The sequence below is a fragment of the Homalodisca vitripennis genome, chromosome 5, assembly GCF_021130785.1.
Source record: "Homalodisca vitripennis isolate AUS2020 chromosome 5, UT_GWSS_2.1, whole genome shotgun sequence".
Classification (NCBI taxonomy): domain Eukaryota; kingdom Metazoa; phylum Arthropoda; class Insecta; order Hemiptera; family Cicadellidae; genus Homalodisca; species Homalodisca vitripennis.
In genome coordinates, this window is record NC_060211.1 from 74499913 (window position 1) to 74516802 (window position 16890).

The following is a 16890-nucleotide window of genomic DNA, read 5'->3' on the forward strand; positions in this document are numbered from 1 at the left end:
AATGGGCTAATACCTCTTTAATGAGAAACTTCCAGTTGCCATAATAAAATAAAAGAAAGTCAAATATTCATTAGGACTATACCATTACTTCTAAAGAATTACAAAAACTGATTAATTGGCCGACTAATACGTAGTTAAATTATTGTTTAAATTAAATGCAGATTGCACTGTGTGAAAAATAATATCATTTAATGAAAATGCTTATGAATTAGATGGGTACTGTAGTTTAATTATTATAACGTTGATGAAGATATTTTTAAAGGTTTTAGTTTTTATAGTAACTATATATTAATCGTTGGTAAAAGTTATCTTAACCAGAGATAAGGTCCAATAAGGTCCATAGGATTCCTTGTAGCAGGAATGATCCTACTTCGATACGATTACTAAGTACAGTTTTATAATCAAACTCATAAAATAAACACATATATTCATTAGGACTACCTACTATAATATAGGATTACCTATAGGAATACCATTACTTGTAAAAAATAACAAAAACCGATTAATTAGCCGACTAATAAGTTACCGATTGTACTGTTTGTAATAATATTATTTAATCAATGCTTACGAATGTGATATGTACTGTAGTTTGATTAGTAGAACTTCCGCTTGATTATGTTGGTAACTTTAAATTCGAAGTTTTGTTCTTTTCCTTGTATAGAGTTTCAGGTGCTCTGTTTTATTGGAAAGGTATTGTCGAAATTCAAATGTATGTATTACTATAATAAAGTAACGTTGTTTAAGATATTGCTGGACTATTATTTTTCGAGTAATCTATTAATCGTTGGTAAAAGTTATCATAACGGGATTTCTATCGATAAAGGGTACATGCGATTTTTTGAAGCAGGAGTCATCCCACTTGGATACGTCTAAAAAATACATTTTCATAATCAGACTGATAACCGGTGACTGAAGAGCGTAATGTCCACACTCGAGGTGATGTGACAGCTGCTGTATATATAACCGCAGTAAGATAGATGATCCATCACAGTCTACAGCATGTACCGGACAGCGACCATTGTAGCAGTCCAGCTGGTCGGCCTTCTCTGTGCTGCGAGTATCAGGTAACCTCTAGGGGTATTTGATAAAAATTGCTTGTAACACAATATTGAACTCGTATATTATCACATTTTATGCATTCTGTGTAATTCCATATACCTATCGGAACGATTCTGAATTGAAGCGTATTCTCTGTAGGTTTTAGTATGGCCTGTAAATTTTACTTAGAAACCATATACTTCATTAAACATTGTGTTATAAATAATAGTCATATTCAGTATATAAAAATTGTGACGTTCTTGCCTGCGTTTCCAAATGTAGTGCACAAGTTTCCAAGTAGGTAACACAATTTTCAGTGGAAGTGTAGAATGTTTGTTAGAAAGCCTGTTACACTTAATATTGGTAGTTTTAAAATATATTCAGTTACATGAGAAAATACATTAATCACCTAATTTTGAACTAATTCACGAATATCAAGAATTCATTTAAGTGAAAAATGAGTTACGTATTCTAGTTAGATAGCAGAGTCCGTAAAATATTCTCTCCATTATTTAAAAATCTTAGCGACTTTGACTACGGTTTTAATATTTATTTAGGCCAGTGATTGGTTGATCTATTCAATATTACTGTTGAAAAACGGGGTACGGTGAATATGTAATAAAAGAATTTCAGGTATTTATTGTAAAGGAAAAAAAAATAGGCTGGTCAAAAGTCCAACTGCAAGGTGCTTATTGTCAATTTGAATTTTGAAACGCCTTTGAAAGCTTCGAAAAATAAGATGACACTGAATATTCATGCCATTTTTATTTGTAGAATAAATAAAATAAATAAATGGAAATATATAAGGATGTAAACAAGTATACTCAAATGAAAAAGTTGAAAAAATAGTAACTGAAAAAAACAAACTTATTCAGTGTAACCAAGGAATGAAAATGAGTGTTAATTTTTGGAAGAGTTGGCTATTACATTATATGTACCTACGACTATACTGTGTTATTTGTTTATACTATACACATTTATTTATAAAATTACTGGATTGATTTATGACGTAAGGGCCGTTTCCGTTTGGTTATAGTGACTCGAGTAATGATGGTGTTCTAACAATAGGACTACAGAAAAATGCATTAAATTTGGCACACCTAACAGGCCATTTAAAGGCCCTTAGCAAGAAAAGTGGAGAAATTAGTCTAAAGGATGTTCAAGATGTAAGTATAATACTATATTAATTAAAATATTTATTGCATTTACAGTCACAACATTGAATCTAATTACTTTAAGATTAATTTAAATACTAATATACAGGCATTTATTTTAAACTAAACATTTTTGTAACAACTAACTTTGTTGTTTGCACATACATTCTTTACAATGTAGATTAAACTTTGCTTTTGGCAATGTTATAGCAACTATATCTTACTATACTCAAACAACGCATTTAAATTTAAACAGAGACATTTAATTTTAATAATTACTACACAAATTCCTCACAGATTGGGACATTGGTAAACACTTATTTTTATAAACCAAACTATTTATAAGGTTTATATAAAATCACATAAACCAGAATTAAAAATGATTTAAACTGTGTATTTCATTTGAGTATGTTTAATGCATAAGTAAAAAATTTATTTGGCAAACCAATGTTTTATCTGGTAGCATTTAATAAAATACTTATTATCCTAAACAATTTTGTTCAGTTGGTCATATTTTTGTGTGTTTCTGCACTCTTGAATACATGTTTCAGTTTTCTTTTAATATAAAACGAATTTTCGTGTTCATATTTTTAAATTTAACAGCCAGTTTTAGATTATAATAATAGTAAGGTAACATTTTATTTTAAAATTAAATATGCTTAGTTCTTGAGCGTCAAACATTGGTGAACTCAAATTATAATATAAAAAAAAAAATAATTTCTATGTTATTAAATTAAAGAGAACATAAAATATTGAACAATAAATTTTTATATTAATTTAAGAATGCAAATTTTGTGTGATTACTCTTTTATAAAATGGGAAAATTAATATGCATGTAATTGAGAAGGACGCGAATTTAATAAAAATAACTTTGTTTTCAGATGTACTACTACGGACCCATAACTGTTGGAACACCTCCCCAGAAAGAGATGATAGACTTTGACACCGGGTCTGCTGACTTGTGGGTTCCTTCTAAACAAATATGCAAAAGTCAACCAAGTTATTGCAGTACGTACAAACTTATACAAGTAATAAAATTAGAACAGATTACTTGTAGGTTTTTTAAATAGGCAAACTGTTGAAAAGTGAGGAATATTAAAAGAATTTTAGAATTATAAAATAAGGCATATTATTTAGTTAGATTAATATAATTAATTATTAGTAAAATTCGAATTTAAATCTAGAAAAAACTCGTATAATAGTTTTAAAATAAAGAAAATAAATAACAATTAACTAGGAAATAGTTTTGTATGATATTTTGTGTAACTTTACAGAGGTGCATAGAACGTATAACGACAAGAAAAGTAAAACATATAAGAAAAATGGGAAACCATTCAGTATCTCTTATGGCAGTGGAGCAGTCTCTGGCTTCGTTTCGCAGGATAATATTAAGGTGAGAATCATTATAGAATTTGGGATAGATATGCTATTTGTTTCTTATGGCATTCACCATTCTTACTTTCTCTCTTTGCATAATACATGGAAAATTAATGTATTGATAAAAATAATGACATTCAATTTTTAAGTTAAAATACGAATATTATTTTCATTCAGGCAGACAATGTTTTGTAAATGTGCTAACAAAACTTTAGTTTTTATTGGGTGTCATAAAAATAAAGCGTATAAAATGCCTATTATAAACTGTTGGTTGGTTTGTGTTCAACGAAAAAATGAGAGGTTTGTATTTAATATGGTTATGGTTGAAGAACTTATGTGATTAAAGTTTCACCATTTACTTTAAACTATTTAATTTTTGTTTGATTTAGAAATAAATTATAGATGTAAAATAATGTATTTACCTTAGAGATCTTCCAGAGGTCCCTATATTTTGGATGTCTCAAAAAAGATTCGTGTTTACGTGAAAAAGTTTGTTTGATTCAAGAACTATTTCTTTTTTAAACAAGGATGAGTCAAAATCAAAAGTTTATTGAGCGTGCCAATTTTTGTATATCTTGTTAAACCAACGAAAACAAGAATTATATAGTGCTGATCTATTATTTTTAATTAATATATATTTCAAAAGTTAAAACATGCCTTCAATTTCTTAATAATACTATATGCTGTTACTTTTAGTAATAGGGAATTGAAAGTTTAACATGTTGATAAGAAAGAATAAGGTCCAGACGATTTTCTGACACATGATTTCCTGTTACAGGTAGGAGGTCTGCCAGTGAAAGGTCAACTGTTTGGCGAGGCCACAGATATAGACTCCAATATAGCTTCTACTAAGTTTGACGGCTTGCTGGGGATGTCATTTACCTCACTCTCTAGCATTGGCACCGACCCTCCCTTCGTCAACATGGTCAAACAGAAGGTGGTCAAAAAACCAGTGTTCGCATTTTATCTCAACAAGTAAGAAAATTGAGCTTACAATTCTTAGCTGTACATTAAATTTAAATGTTGTTAAATAACCATTTTGTATAATTTTATTAAAATATTAAATATTTTTTATATTGTAAATTAGTTACTTATAAGTTGAAAAATAAAAAAACTTTCATATTTTTCACGTAGTTATGAGTAATATGAATTAAATGAGTGAGTTAATCGACATTTTGTTTAATCATACCATATAATAAAAATTAAGTAACATACATAAAAAATGAAGCATTAAAAATACAATTTTTGCGGATTATAAACGTAAGACTTGGTTGTAAACTTCAACACATTTGAAATCAGCACTGGAAAGACTAACTATCATCATTAGAATTTCCAGATACTGATAGATCTAAAATTTAGAACTATTAAGCCTTTAGTGATGTTTATTTTATTTAGTAACGGATGTTATACTTGATCTATGTATCTGGGAAGCCGGTTAGGGATATATGCATCGTTTTTAATTGAATTATTGGAGCCGTCACCCATTAGCATTTTACAGTAACGTATATCATGTGGGCACTCCAAGAAAATAAGAGTCAGCTCTGAACTCACATAGCTGCTCATGACTTATGCTTAAACATTTTAAAACTTCCAGTACAGCAATATTTCATGAATTCAAGCAGTTCCAGGGCTCTGGAAGGTTATACCTATGGGGATAAGGAATAGCCTCTCAGAGATTTCGTTTTTCGGATGGTCCGTATAACTGGAGGCATTAGCACTATATCCGTTCTGCAACAAAAGTCCTGGAGTTTCTATCCTCTTGGAGATTCTTACCTCTGGTATCTACTGGATTCTGATAGATTTATCTGTAAACCTTCGCCCTTTAGGCTCTATCAGTTGTGCAGAATCGTTATGTGGAAGCCATTTTTGCCCTGTAGATTCGCCTCCTTGGCTTAAAGAATGTTGAACAATTCTCATGGATTAAAGATAATTCGATAGATTATTCTTACAGATTTTATAAAGATCCATGGGTGAAATAAAACATAGTACACTAGAGGAGTTCACTGCATTACATTAGTTTCATGTTCTTAATTACAGGGATGAGCCATCGTCAGACGCTAGCAAGAAACAAAGTGCAGAGTTGGTTCTTGGAGGCGTGGACCCTAAACATTATACTGGAGATTTCGTCTTCGCTCCTGTCAAGGTACCGCTGTATTGGAACATCACCGTTGATGGGTAAGGAACATTTATTTGGTATACTACTGATTTATTTATTTTATTTAAAGCTAATAGTTTAACGCTCTTAAAACCTGTAGAACAATTCTGAACGTATTTTGGTAAATAGTAATAGGTGTGTACGACAAAGAAAAGATCTGTAAGAAACAAATATTTTGTGTACGTAACATTTCATTGTTTGTGTTTTTCTGTATACCAGTACATATTGACCGTCTAAGTGAATTTCAAAACACCATAAACTCCATTTTTACGTTTCAAATGCTATTTATGAAGAATGGTTAATAAATAATGGTTATTTGTATTACATGCAAGTTTTATACTATTTTTTAACTTAAGTGAATGTAAAAATCAATTCAATCCTTTGTACGGATGCATTTACGTGATAAATATTCCGGATCGTACGGTTTCTTACAAACATATACAACAACGGTTATACCATACATTGTTAACACGAGTTAAAGTTGCAGTGGTAATATAAAATGGTGTCTTTTTCGACATAATTTATTTAGATTTAAGCTTGTTGCAGTCGGTTATATTTGTGACTACTTTTATATCCCTTTGGCTACATATGTCGATGTTACTCATTGACTCATGTAGGTTAATATAATAAATTTATGAGAAATATTGAAAATATTTTTAAATTTCAACAAGGTTATCCTAGTTTATACTTACAGCATGTATTTGAAAAAGAAGAAATTATTCGGAAGCTACCCCGCCATCCCTGACACTGGTACCAGCCTCATCTACGGGCCTCCCGATGCCATAATCCCCATCAACAAGGCCATTGGAGGCCAACCGGAACAAGACGTTTACGTGGTAACTATTTCATATCATAATTACAGAAAGCTGTGGCACTCTACTATGATAAAACTTTGAATTCACTGTAGTTGAACAAACTCTTTGGTTTCCTTAGATTATTATTTTGGTTAGGAGATTCTACAGGTGATTGTAATAGTTATATTATTCCAGTTTGAATTCTCATGATTTAATTTTACCACTGATAGTGTAAGTTAAAATATTGTTACCTTTGAAGTGAATAATATTCCTGTATGTGAAACAAAATTTCAAACATTATATATATATATATATATATATATATATATATATATATATATATATATATATATATATATATTGGTGCGTATAACAGTTTTTTAATTTTGATAACCACAATTATTAATTAAAAGTTAATTATGATCCTAAAATATGATTTACGGAACTTTTCCAACATGTTTACAAGTTAAATTATATTTCCAGGTCGACTGTTCTAAAATAGACTCCTTCCCTGATGTCTACATATCTATAAGCGGCCAGAAACTAGTTATGCACGGGCCGGACTATGTTATTAAGGTATTTGAATTAGGTTAATTATACAATTATTAGGAAATATATATTTTTGACTAACATTATTTTTAGTTGAGTGGATTAAGCTGTTTTGACATGCTCGTTGCTGCCTGTGTGCAACATACCTTTAAAGTGGTTGTGCTTGCTTATATGTTGACGTTTTCGTTGAAAACAGTACTATTGCATTAGTAGTAAACATTTTAAAAATAGTTATTATCTTTTAAAAATGTTATAAATATTTTGTTAATATTAATGCTAACCACTCAGTTCTTTCCTCTTTTTTGTCATTAGCTACGAATGTTTTTGTAGATTTTATAGTTATACGCAGAAATAATAATTTTCTTATAATAAAATCAAAATGTCCTATAACAGTGTGCGGTTTAAAATTTGATGACCTATGTTTATATGATACTTTTCACTTCAAATAGGAATAATATCAGCCAAAGAAGTTGTGACTTTTCTGAACACCCTCCATATATAATAGCTATATAAATGTGTGTTTTTTTAATTTTATATTTTAATAGATTTTAAATGTAGTTTTTCACTATTGATAGTTGAGCTATGAAGTTTATTTGCAGACCAATATATGGGATTTTACTAAGTAGTTCACCGACAGTTAATTAATACTATGTTATTAATTGTAGCACATTGTTGATTTATCTTTTCATTTTATATAGTACGTACTTTATCAACTGTTATTAATTATTTATGTACCTAAATTTTATTATTAAATTTCCAGTATAATAGGTTTGAAAATGAATTATTTCAGGTGAAGGACAGTTCAGGATTGACATGCATCAGTGGTTTTGTACCTGGATATTTGCCATTCTACATCCTGGGAGATCCATTCCTGCGCAAATACTACACTCAGTTTGACATGGGCAACAACCAGATTGGCTTCGCTCTTGCCAAGTGATAAGTTATCAACATGTCTTGTATATCTGTTGTGTTTCACAATTAAATTAAATACATAATTAATAATTATATTATTCATTATTTACCCAAACCTCTAGCACCCTAAAATCACTCACGTTGAATAGTACTGAGAAGTGATCACAACAGCTGAGGTTCGAGTTTCCATTTCATTCATTTATTCTCATTGCTTGTGCTACGCCAAACTTCAATCATTCAGCATTGAAGATTTTCTCAAGGAAAGCCCTGCATGAACTGGTACTCAACCTGTTGATATGTCATGCTATATTGAGTTTGAATAACCAACTTCAATTAGAAAAATAGCGTAATTTGCACCAAATTGATAGATGATGAGATAGATAAGGCATCAAAGGTATTTTATTAGAATGAAACAATTTTAAATCTAAGCTAAAATAATTAATTAATCCTTTCGAAATTTGTACAACTAAAAATATATATTTGGAAAATAACCCAAAAATGTTAATGTATGGTTCATGTAGTAACTCATTTCAAACTCCTGTGAAAATAAAATTTGTACGTATACCATACAGTTTTGAATTAGAACTCAAAGACTTTATTGGAATTAAAAATTTTAAATGTAAGCGAAATAATTAATTAATGCTTTTTAAATGTGTAAAACTAAAAATATATGTTTGGAAAAATAACCCAAATATGTTAATGGACGGTTCAAGTAGTAATTCATTTTAATCGCCTGTGAAAATAATTTTTTTCACATATAGTCCGTAAGTTTTTGAATTTCTCCGTGTGTTGTCCCGTATAATTTATAAATAGCTGACATTTTTTCTAAAGGAATGCCCTATATGAAATGGTCCACAGCCTGTTGAAATGTAATTCTATTTTGCGTTTGAATGACCAATTCTAAGTAAATGCTAGACTTGTACCTAATTTAGAAATGACGTGTAAGATAAGGTACCACTACCGGAGGTACTATATTTTAATTACAAAATTATCATTTGTTAATTTTTTAATTAATAAGTAAACTTAAGTAACTACATTATATTTTCTTAATACTATTTCCAAATTAGTGAAAAAAATGTTTGGAAAATATATCCAGTTTGGATACCTTATAAACCTATAGCTATAGTTTGTCGGTTGTAATAGCCACGTCGCGCTGATTTTTAATTACTAAAGTTTTCATTTCAGTATTTTAAATTTGAAATTGTGAACTTACACTATAATATAACAAATAACTGTTTAATATAATATTATTGTTAATTAGTAATCTTCTGTTGGAATGTTATTAGAACTTACTATTATAACGAGGTTTATAAAATACATAACACAAAAACATACATACATGGATACATAAATTTGCAAGAGTTTGGTTTTGTACTTCTTGAAATTGTTAAACATAACATTATATGCAAATAAAATACTTTTTCGTAATCAGTCTGATAACAAATGATTGTGAAGAGCTCACATGTTTACGACTGATAGGAAAGCTTTTGCATTTATAAACTCAGTAAGTTAGATGATCTATCACAGTCTGCAAGCATGTATTGGACGGGAACCATTGTGGCAGTCCAGCTGGTCGGTCTTCTCTGGGCTGCGAGTATCAGGTAATTACTATGGAAATTTATGTTTCTTATTTAGAAGATCCCCCATTTATATCTAGGAAACTACTATAAATCTGAAATAAAATTTAATATTTTTGTTTTAAAGATATTTTTAAATATATATTTCAAGACGATAGACATTTTCCCATATGACGGATATCTTTTGTTTTTTTTTATGAAACTCTATGTATTTCATTATTATTATTATTGCTGATAAACAAATTGATTGTAAGGCCTTTATTTATCTTCCAAACACTTTTAGAAATTACCATAATAATAAAAATACGAGAGCTCAAAGTTTTAAAATCCCTTATGATGTTTTATATTGAGGGAACACCCTTTTAAAATTGTAAAAATGTGTTAATTTAATATTTAAAACTGCAAATCTAATAATATTATCTTACTTTCTGGAAATTTCGGTTTTTTGCGGATTGGTTACTTATCAACCAATCCAATTCGCTTGGTTGATAAGTAAATAAAAACTGATTGATAAATAATAAAAAATATGTAAATAAATAAGAAAAATATCTCAGGAAGTATGTATGTCAAAGTTGGAAATCATTGGTAGAAAAATACAGCTTTTAAATTATCTAAAAGTTATATTTTTAGATAATCCCAGGTAACAAAAAATTAATAAGGTTTTGTAAGAAAACCCCATCAAGAATACTGTGAGAAAACACACAGGTTTGCATAAAAAGATTTTATATGCTAGATTAAAAAACTGTTTTATCTGTTCAAAAAGTCGAAATTTCTTCGGAATTTACAGTATAAATATATATTGTGAATATGGATTTTATTTCATAACTTAAAAAGGTCTTTTATAAATTATATAACGGATATGAAATGCATATTTATTTAGAAGAAGAAATTGTTTGAGTGCAGTAATAATAAGGAGCTGAAAGTAATATATGAAAAATAAAATACATTTTCTTTATGACAATGTATATTCATTGACTAATGCATCTTATGAGTCAATGAAAACACCTCTTCATCTAGGTAGAAACCTAGAAAGACGGCCGTTCGTTAAACCAGACAGGCCTCTCTCTTATTGTCTAGTACCTAGGTATCTCTGATGTAAAAAGTTCACATTTTGAATGTCTTCATCACCGACTCTTTTTTGAACCTCATTAGACGGACGCGGACTCTTGATTTTAAGATTCAATTCTATGACACTGCCCGATTATAGACGCTTCATTAAGCAGAAGGTGAAATGCAGCTAAACTCGCAGTAGACTATATTTTTTGTAAAGAATCACAAACACATTTTTAATGTTATAGCAACTCGAGTCAAGATGGAGTTCTAAAAATAGGACTACAGAAAAATGCGCTGAGTTTGGAGGAATTATCAATTCATTTAAAGGAATTCAACAAGAAGAGTGGATATATTGATTTAAAGGATGCTCAGGATGTAAGTGTTATTAAATTTAACTTTTTTGAAATTATTTTGTGTATTTATTAAATTATAAATATATTTTTCCAATTAAGTTAAAATTGGTATGAAAACAAACGTTTTTATTACGACGATCGTTGCTTGAATATTCTGTACTACATAGTTTAATACTAGGATTATGTTGCACAATAATTTGACTGTCCCTAAGAACGAAATATATTAAAATGTTTCACTTTCTATTATGGATTGTTTCAAATCGGTTACTTTTATGCACGTATGGGATTATGGGAGTATGTTTTAAAAATCCTTCTAAACGGTGGATAGTTAATTCTTGATTTATTCTAACGACTCTCGAACAAGGAACTCGTTAAGAAAGATTTTTTGACGTTTAAAAAAGACTGGTTTGTTGAATAAAAGAAAATCATACTTGGCTGAGTATGTTTTTTAGCTAAAACGGAGATCGACGAACTGCAAAAATAAGATTAATGTGTAACAAAATTTAAATCAGGATGTGCCGGTAACAAAGGGGGGGAGGACATTTATGCCGTTGTCGAGTTGGTTGCAAGGAGTAGTGTAGTAGTGTACAACAGGGGAGGAATCTCCATCGCTCATAGGCTCCCGGCTCCCAGAGACAGAAGATTTCATCCCGTCGTGGTCCAGTTTTTCTCTCGATCTATTCTGACTGCCGTGAGAAAAAATTTCATTGATACTACATACTTAGCACCTTCACATCTACGAGAGCCACCAAGGCATTCGTCAAACTTGGGGATCTGGCTTATGGTCCAGAGAGGGAAAGGTCGTGGAGAGGAAGGCGGCTGATTCTCCAGCCCAAAGGTCTCGTCGTTGAAAGATATCGAGAGAGCGTGTGTATCACCTTCACATGACACACATACGACACACGGGATAAGGTCATAGGAATTTATAGCGAGTTGTGCATTCAAAATGTTTGGCTTGTTTGTTTAGTTTAAAAATTTCACATATGTGTATTCCTGGGAAGTTAGAATATTCGCTTGGTTATCAATCGTCGTTTGAACCAAATTTTCAATTATGTAATAACAATATAAATATGAGAAAAATTCATAATGTGTAGAATACTACAGTTACCAAGTTTGGTGAAGATTTCTTTTTGGTTATTTGGCTAAAAAACCATGGCTCTATGCCAGTACCTTTCTAGTAAAAGACCCAATTGATAATTTCAGAATATCTTCCTAGTTTTTGAGAGACTAAACTGAATAGCATATAAAATACTTTATATAACATTTTTATCCAATTGTAATGTATAATGTGAGGATTTATGGATAACCCATGTAGTTCTTAACAATCAGTGTATTTTGAAAAAAGTCAAAACTAGTAAAGAAAATAAAGAAGATGCTGATATAAAGTATGGTAATTTTTGCAGATGTACTATTACGGTCCCATGACTGTTGGAACACCTCCCCAGAAAATTTTGGTAAACTTTGATACCGGATCTTCTGACTTGTGGGTGCCTTCTAAGCAAATATGCAAAATTAATCCAAGTTATTGCAGTACGTACTTATATTGCAATATAACTTATAACAGATAAGTATCCAGACCAGTTATATTTTTAATAAATAATCTTACATTAATATATTAAATTTATTAATTAATAATACGTTACACCATGTAGTACAAACTACGACTTCATGCAAACTTAAAATTCTACAGATAAAAATGAAATAAGTTTTCGGATAAGTTCTCGAATTATTCGAAATTCCAACCCCTGCGAGCTGAACCTTTCCTACCCTGGTCTGTGAGAGTTTTCTGGCTCAAGGATATTTTTTAGTTTCTGGACTGTACTGAAGTCTGTACTTTACTTGATTCAGGTAATTTACAGATCATAAATCTAATAATACTAAATAGACTTCATTAACAGATAAGTTTGAATTGAATAATATTTATTTTCTTTTATAGTATACTTTTGAACGAGTTGTATGTGAATGAATTGGGAATCCATCATTGTATTACATATTTCATGTTGAAATTTACAGAGCAACACAAAACATACAACGACCAGAAAAGTAAAACGTATAAGGAAAATGGAACGTCATTTAGTATCATTTATGGCAGTGGGCTAGTTTCAGGCTTCGTGTCACAGGATAATATCAAGGTAAGAGTTATTGAAGAATTTAGATATTATATTTAATTTTATTGTATATTTTTATATTTTATATTTATTTTCTCTCTATCCTATATTTTAATATGGAACAAATAAGATACAAAATCTGCTCAATATATTTGGATGTTTTGAGTAGTAAAATCTTTGGTATAAGTACCTGAAATTGGTTTTACTAGTCATTTGTGTCTGTAATTGTTTGAGGACCTAACATGTACGTGCAGAAGCGAATTTAGGAGAAAAGGAAGCAAAATATCCATCTGTTAACGTCATAAATTAAATTTACAAACACATCAGAAGACGCAATGAATAAATAAATTATGGAATACATAATATTTGATGGGAATACACACGAATATTTACCACTACAAAGCGGTCGGCAGAAGACAGGACAACTGATTCCAAAACTTGGTGCATCAAATAATGGGAGCTGAATTACAGGTTCTCATTTTAAACGAGTACACCTAATAGATTTCTTTAAAAATGCTTATAAATTTCGTACCTTAATCGTTTTGATATTGCTGCCTTTACGGCATTGATTGAAAACTTAAAAGTTTAATTTTTCCACTTATAGTTTGGTTATAACCAATAAAATATTGAGCTAACGATGGAATTTACGTTTGTAATGTACATTTTAGACAATGCTTTCTAATTATTTAATAAACGATATACCTGTCCGGCCGAAATAAAAAAAAGGAAAATCGAAATAAGTTAGTTTATAAATGTCAGGAAAATAATTCAGGATGAGTAAATCATCGTATTTAATACTTATTGACACCAGAAGATGACTTATTGAAAGTTGAACCTACAGTAGCGTTACGATTGCTGATTGAACTCACCTTATATTCTACAATTCCTTTAAGGGTAAATGTTATCTATCATCTTTTAAATAATGAAGTTCATCGCTATCATGCTTGTCTTGAGTATTTATCGGTGGAAGAATGTGACAGACTATTGGTCTACAGATCCTTCAATGTTATATTCTCTGATATTAAATATCATATAAGGAAATATTTACTAAGCTTATACAAAATTTCAAAATTATCATATATTATATGTTTTACGTTATAAAAGTCCTCCTGTTTTTGGACCTACAGTTCTGGATAGATTTTAGTTTATAAATCTCGGCTATAAACATTTATAAGCACTGTAATGTTACTGTTGACCTAGATTATATGGAAACAGTTGAAGAAGAATCTGTACTTGATTGACTGTGATTGATTGTACTTGGTGATGAGTCTCTGTTACAGTTAGGGGGTCTGCCAGTGAAAGGCCAACTATTTGGCGAGGCCACAGAAATAGCATCACTCATAGCGTCTGGCAAGTTTGACGGCGTGCTGGGGATGGCATTTACCTCCCTCTCTAGCATTGGCACCGATCCTCCCTTCGTCAACATGATCAAACAGAAGGTGGTCAAAAAACCAGTGTTCGCCTTTTATCTTAACAAGTAAGAATATTTCAGATAATTTAAAAATTTTACCTACCTACATCTTTTGGGGTCCGGATAAGTTCTCGAATTATTCGAAATTCCAACCCCTGCGAGCTGAACCTTTCGTACCCCGGCCTATGAGAGTTTTCTGGCTCAAGGATATTTTTTAGTTTCTGGACTGTACTAAAGTCTGTAATTTACTTGATTCAGGTAATTTACTTGATATTACATTAAAATTTCATTTTCTGTAGTGTTTTTATTAATTACAGGAATGAACCATCTTCAGACGCTAGCAAAAAGCAAAGTGCAGAGTTGGTTCTTGGAGGCGTGGACCCTAAACATTACACTGGGGATTTCGTCTTCACTCCTGTCACAACGCCGTTGTATTGGAACATCACCATAGACGGGTAAAAAATATTTATTTTAATAAACTATACATTTAGTAACGTAAAAGTAGAGCTAGCAATTTAAACAAATAATAATAATTTATTTGGCTTGAAAAATACATCTTTTAACCGTAGCTGAAGGAGTGTGTGACTAAGAAAATATTAAAACACAACAATTTAATGTATACAACATTGTAATGTTTGGCTGAATCTGTATAAAAGTTCATATGTAAATGTTCATAGTGAATCCCAAGATACCACAAATTCAATTCCTATAATGTAAGTGTTATATATCTAATAACATATAAATTAAAATTCATTTTGACAAATAAATAAAACATTTACGTTCTTGGTATCAAAGGGTAAAGTACCATAAATTGCAATAAAAAGTTAAGGACAGATTTGGAACATAAATAAAAATATTGAGAAAATATAAATATATAAATGTAAAAGTTTATAAATTTTCAAAATTATTAAATATTTTAAGAAAAACGAATACCTTGAAATTTAATGTAACGTTAAGATCGTATTGAATAGTTTTCGATATAAAAGTAAATATTAAAGCACTCATAACGTACTGAAAATATCTAATACCAGTTTAAATTTCCAGTATGTATTTGGAGAAGAAGCAGCTGATTGGCGATTATCCAGCTATCCCTGACACTGGTACCACAGTCATCTACGGGCCTCCCAGTGCTGTAGACCCCATCAATAAGGCCATTGGAGGCCTACTGGTACAAGGCATTTACTTGGTAACTATTTCACATACAACGTCATACAATTATAAATAAAGTAAAGTAAAAACTTATTCTCCAAAACAAAATAAAATTATTACTTTAGTAAAAATTATAAGTTATATAATAATAAAATAACATTTAGATAACTTATCTAGATTTTAGAATTTAGATAACTTTAGAAAACTCAGTTTGTTTCTCTAAATAATGTCGTTAACAGTGTAATTTTCACTTTTTTCATAATACATCTTTAATAATAATTTCTAATTCCATATATATTGGTGGAGATAATTCAAAAAAGGTCTTCCACTATTGCAACTGAAGTCCTTTAAATTACTGATTAAAGTACCTCCCCAACATAAAATTCCATATTGTAGTCTATTTTGTACTAGAGAAAAATACATTGATTTCAAAACAGAAAGAGGAGCAAGACTGCGTAAAAGAAAGAATAGCCTAGCAACTGCATTTATTTTGCTAATTTAATAAGTGCATTAAAAGAATAATTTTCTCTTAGACTAACATTTATGTAAGCTAGACCACTTTAGGAGCCAACAGTAAATAAATGTAAAATACTGTCTAATGAACCATAAATGAATCTGAGAAATCTAACAGTAAATCACGAATGAAAAATAACATAATCTATAGCTGTTTTACTGATAAATGAATCTGAGAAATCACGAATGAAAAAATAACCGAATCTATAGCTGTTTGCTTCTAATTTCTTAAGCAGTGTAAAATCTCCTTAGAATCAATGTAAAATATATTGGAAATGTTGCCAAATCTATTGGAAATGTTGTCAAATCTGCTACGAATAAACTATAAATCATCGAAATCTTTTTAAAAACTATAAACGGAAATTATGGAATTTGCTAACAATCACTCGAGAAGTCGAGCGAATTGTCAACATCTTCATTGTTTGACGAGGTTCATTACTTATCTTTTCCAAGTGTACTATAAAATCACCGAGGATTTCTGGCTTAAAATCGTAGACAAATTCAACATCCAGATAATGAAAAAATACAGGTAATATCTTTTCATAATAAATGTGTGTATTTAAACCAAAAAATCTGATATATTCATCAAATAACATATTGATTTTTTCAATATTTTCAATAGATAATTAGAATTTTTCATTCTTTTTTCTAAATTCTGTAACAAATTTTGTTTGCTTTTCACCTCCATTTTCCAATTTTATAATCAGATTATTCAAATGTGTTAATTTGTTTTTTCTTTTCTTAGGT

At 30.0% G+C, this 16890-nt stretch overlaps 2 protein-coding genes across 2 annotated transcripts in view; both read left to right on the plus strand.

Moving 5' to 3' along the window:
• Positions 1 to 942: 942 nt before the first annotated feature.
• On the plus strand, positions 943 to 8066 carry LOC124362375 (phytepsin-like). The gene is made up of 9 exons (XM_046816814.1): positions 943 to 1064; positions 2075 to 2204; positions 3074 to 3200; positions 3467 to 3585; positions 4348 to 4544; positions 5607 to 5744; positions 6419 to 6560; positions 7002 to 7094; positions 7858 to 8066. Exons 1-9 carry the CDS (start codon positions 1000 to 1002, stop codon positions 8002 to 8004), a joined length of 1158 nt encoding a protein of 385 aa, XP_046672770.1. The 5' UTR covers positions 943 to 999; the 3' UTR covers positions 8005 to 8066.
• Positions 8067 to 9500: 1434 nt separating this feature from the next.
• Positions 9501 to 16890, plus strand: part of LOC124362376 (lysosomal aspartic protease-like) — a 28798-nt gene continuing 21408 nt past the window's right edge. The window contains exons 1-7 of the mRNA XM_046816815.1: positions 9501 to 9580; positions 10855 to 10984; positions 12366 to 12492; positions 12976 to 13094; positions 14351 to 14547; positions 14799 to 14936; positions 15526 to 15667. Coding sequence (XP_046672771.1) covers positions 9516 to 9580; positions 10855 to 10984; positions 12366 to 12492; positions 12976 to 13094; positions 14351 to 14547; positions 14799 to 14936; positions 15526 to 15667 — 918 coding nt within the window. The 5' untranslated portion in view covers positions 9501 to 9515. The remainder of the gene's footprint in view (positions 9581 to 10854; positions 10985 to 12365; positions 12493 to 12975; positions 13095 to 14350; positions 14548 to 14798; positions 14937 to 15525; positions 15668 to 16890) is intronic.